Genomic DNA, 1,749 nt, shown 5'->3' with positions numbered 1-1,749 from the left:
CACCCCGCATGCACACTAACATCCCCAAGATTTATGAAATAGCGTGCCAATTTGCTACCTTAGAATTACAAAGTTCTGTCTCACATTTTGGGTCGTTTTGAGGTCAGAAATCAATGCTCCATTTGCTCTATCAAAATTGTAAGATTATTCGGAGTCGTTATCGAGATATTCACAGAATTGCATTTTTTAAAGTTTGACATGTGAAATTCCAAATATTTCCAAACTAGATATTGAGCAGATAAAATTTTGTAATTCTGGTGTAGCAAGTGGTCTCCAAAGATTTACGAAATGGCGAGTTAATTGATTGGTTGTCTGTAGACAGCGAAAGATCTCGTCAGTTTGTTAATGTTTGAGCACTCACTCGGCTTCTAGCAGTAGATGCTTCCAGGGAAGCCGAGAATGCTTCTGTGTTCTTGGGTCTGCTGGTGTGGTATTAATAGGTGTAAAGCGCATAGAGCATGCTGTAGAGAGAGGATATGCGATGTATAAATGAACTATGTGTGACTGTAAAGTGAGGACTGGGTCTTTTTCTTGTGGATGGCGGCACAATGGTCATTCTTTGCCCCCCCCCCCTTTCTCCCCCCACCCTCTTTTTCCCCCCCCCCCCCTTTCTCCCCCACACCCTTAAAAAGGATTAATGTCTGGGTTATATAATGTACTATGTGTATTCCTGGTAGGTGGAGGACTACTCAGTTCTGGAGACCCGGCTCAAGAGTTACATGAAGGACTACAACGAGCAGATCCGAGGGGCTCACCTTGACCTTGTCTTCTTCAAGGACGCGATGATTCACTTAATGAAGGTAGGCTGTTGTGCTTTAGGGATTGGGGGGAGGGGGGTGGAGGTCTGCATACCTCTCCTTTGCCTGCAGAATTTGGGGTCAGTCTGTCTGTCCTATTGTGTATATTATTATTATTATGTTTGTGCATTGCCTAGCGAAGTAACATAACTTGATGTATTGTCCGTTGTGGTGACATAACCTGATGTGTTGCCCAGTGAAGTGAGGGCATAACAGTATGTCTGCATTTGTCCAGGTGTCTCGTGTGATCCGGACCCCGAGAGGCGCAGCCCTGCTGGTGGGTGTGGGCGGCTCCGGCAAACAGTCTCTCACTCGCCTCGCTTCCTTCATAGCAGGTTATGAGACTTTCCAGATCACACTCACCAGGTTTGTCAGCATCCCCAACACATTAGTGAATCTATGAAATATAAACAAATGAATAAATGAATAGATTAAAAAAAGAGTGAGTGAGTGAATAAGTGAGTGGGTGAGAGGGTGAATGGGTGAGTGGGTGAATGGGTGAGTGAGTTGGTGAGTGAGTGGGTGAGTGAGTGAGGGGTGAATTAATGAGTGGATGAGTGGTGAGTGGGTGAATGAGTGAAAATGCATGTATTTATAATAAAGAATAAATGAAAGTGAGTAAAGAAGAAAGAGAGCGAGGGAGATTTTAACAGAGACACAAACAAGGAGAGAAACAGGGGGAGAGAGAGAGATCCATAAATTGATAGAAAGACAGACAGATAGATAGATAGATAGATAGACAGATAGATAGATAGATAGATAGATAGAGAGAGAGATAGAGAGAGAGAGAGAAAGAGAGAGAGAGAGAGAGAGAGAGAGAGAGAGAGAGGGGGGGAGGGTAAGGCTGCATTCAGTTTATTCTTTTTGTACTGTGATGTGTATCTGTTCATGCTGTGAGTATGCATGAAATATATTTGTCACAGTTACTCTCTTCCTTTCTTCCTGTCTTTCT

The 1,749-nt window shown here is 43.6% G+C and overlaps 1 protein-coding gene across 1 annotated transcript in view; it reads left to right on the top strand.

The window, feature by feature from the left end:
- The window catches only part of LOC101853371 (dynein heavy chain 8, axonemal), a gene marked incomplete at its 3' end in the record, with an annotated part of 107,937 nt that overhangs the window by 94,594 nt on the left and 11,594 nt on the right, over positions 1-1,749 (top strand). Inside the window, 2 exon segments of the mRNA XM_035968421.1 lie at positions 678-800; positions 1,033-1,163. Of these exon segments, the coding sequence (XP_035824314.1) occupies positions 678-800; positions 1,033-1,163 (254 nt within the window).

The sequence above is a fragment of the Aplysia californica genome, unplaced genomic scaffold, assembly GCF_000002075.1.
Source record: "Aplysia californica isolate F4 #8 unplaced genomic scaffold, AplCal3.0 scaffold00058, whole genome shotgun sequence".
Taxonomy (NCBI): Eukaryota; Metazoa; Mollusca; class Gastropoda; order Aplysiida; family Aplysiidae; genus Aplysia; species Aplysia californica.
The sequence above is the reverse complement of the archived record's forward strand: the minus strand, read 5'-3'. Positions and strand labels throughout refer to the sequence as shown.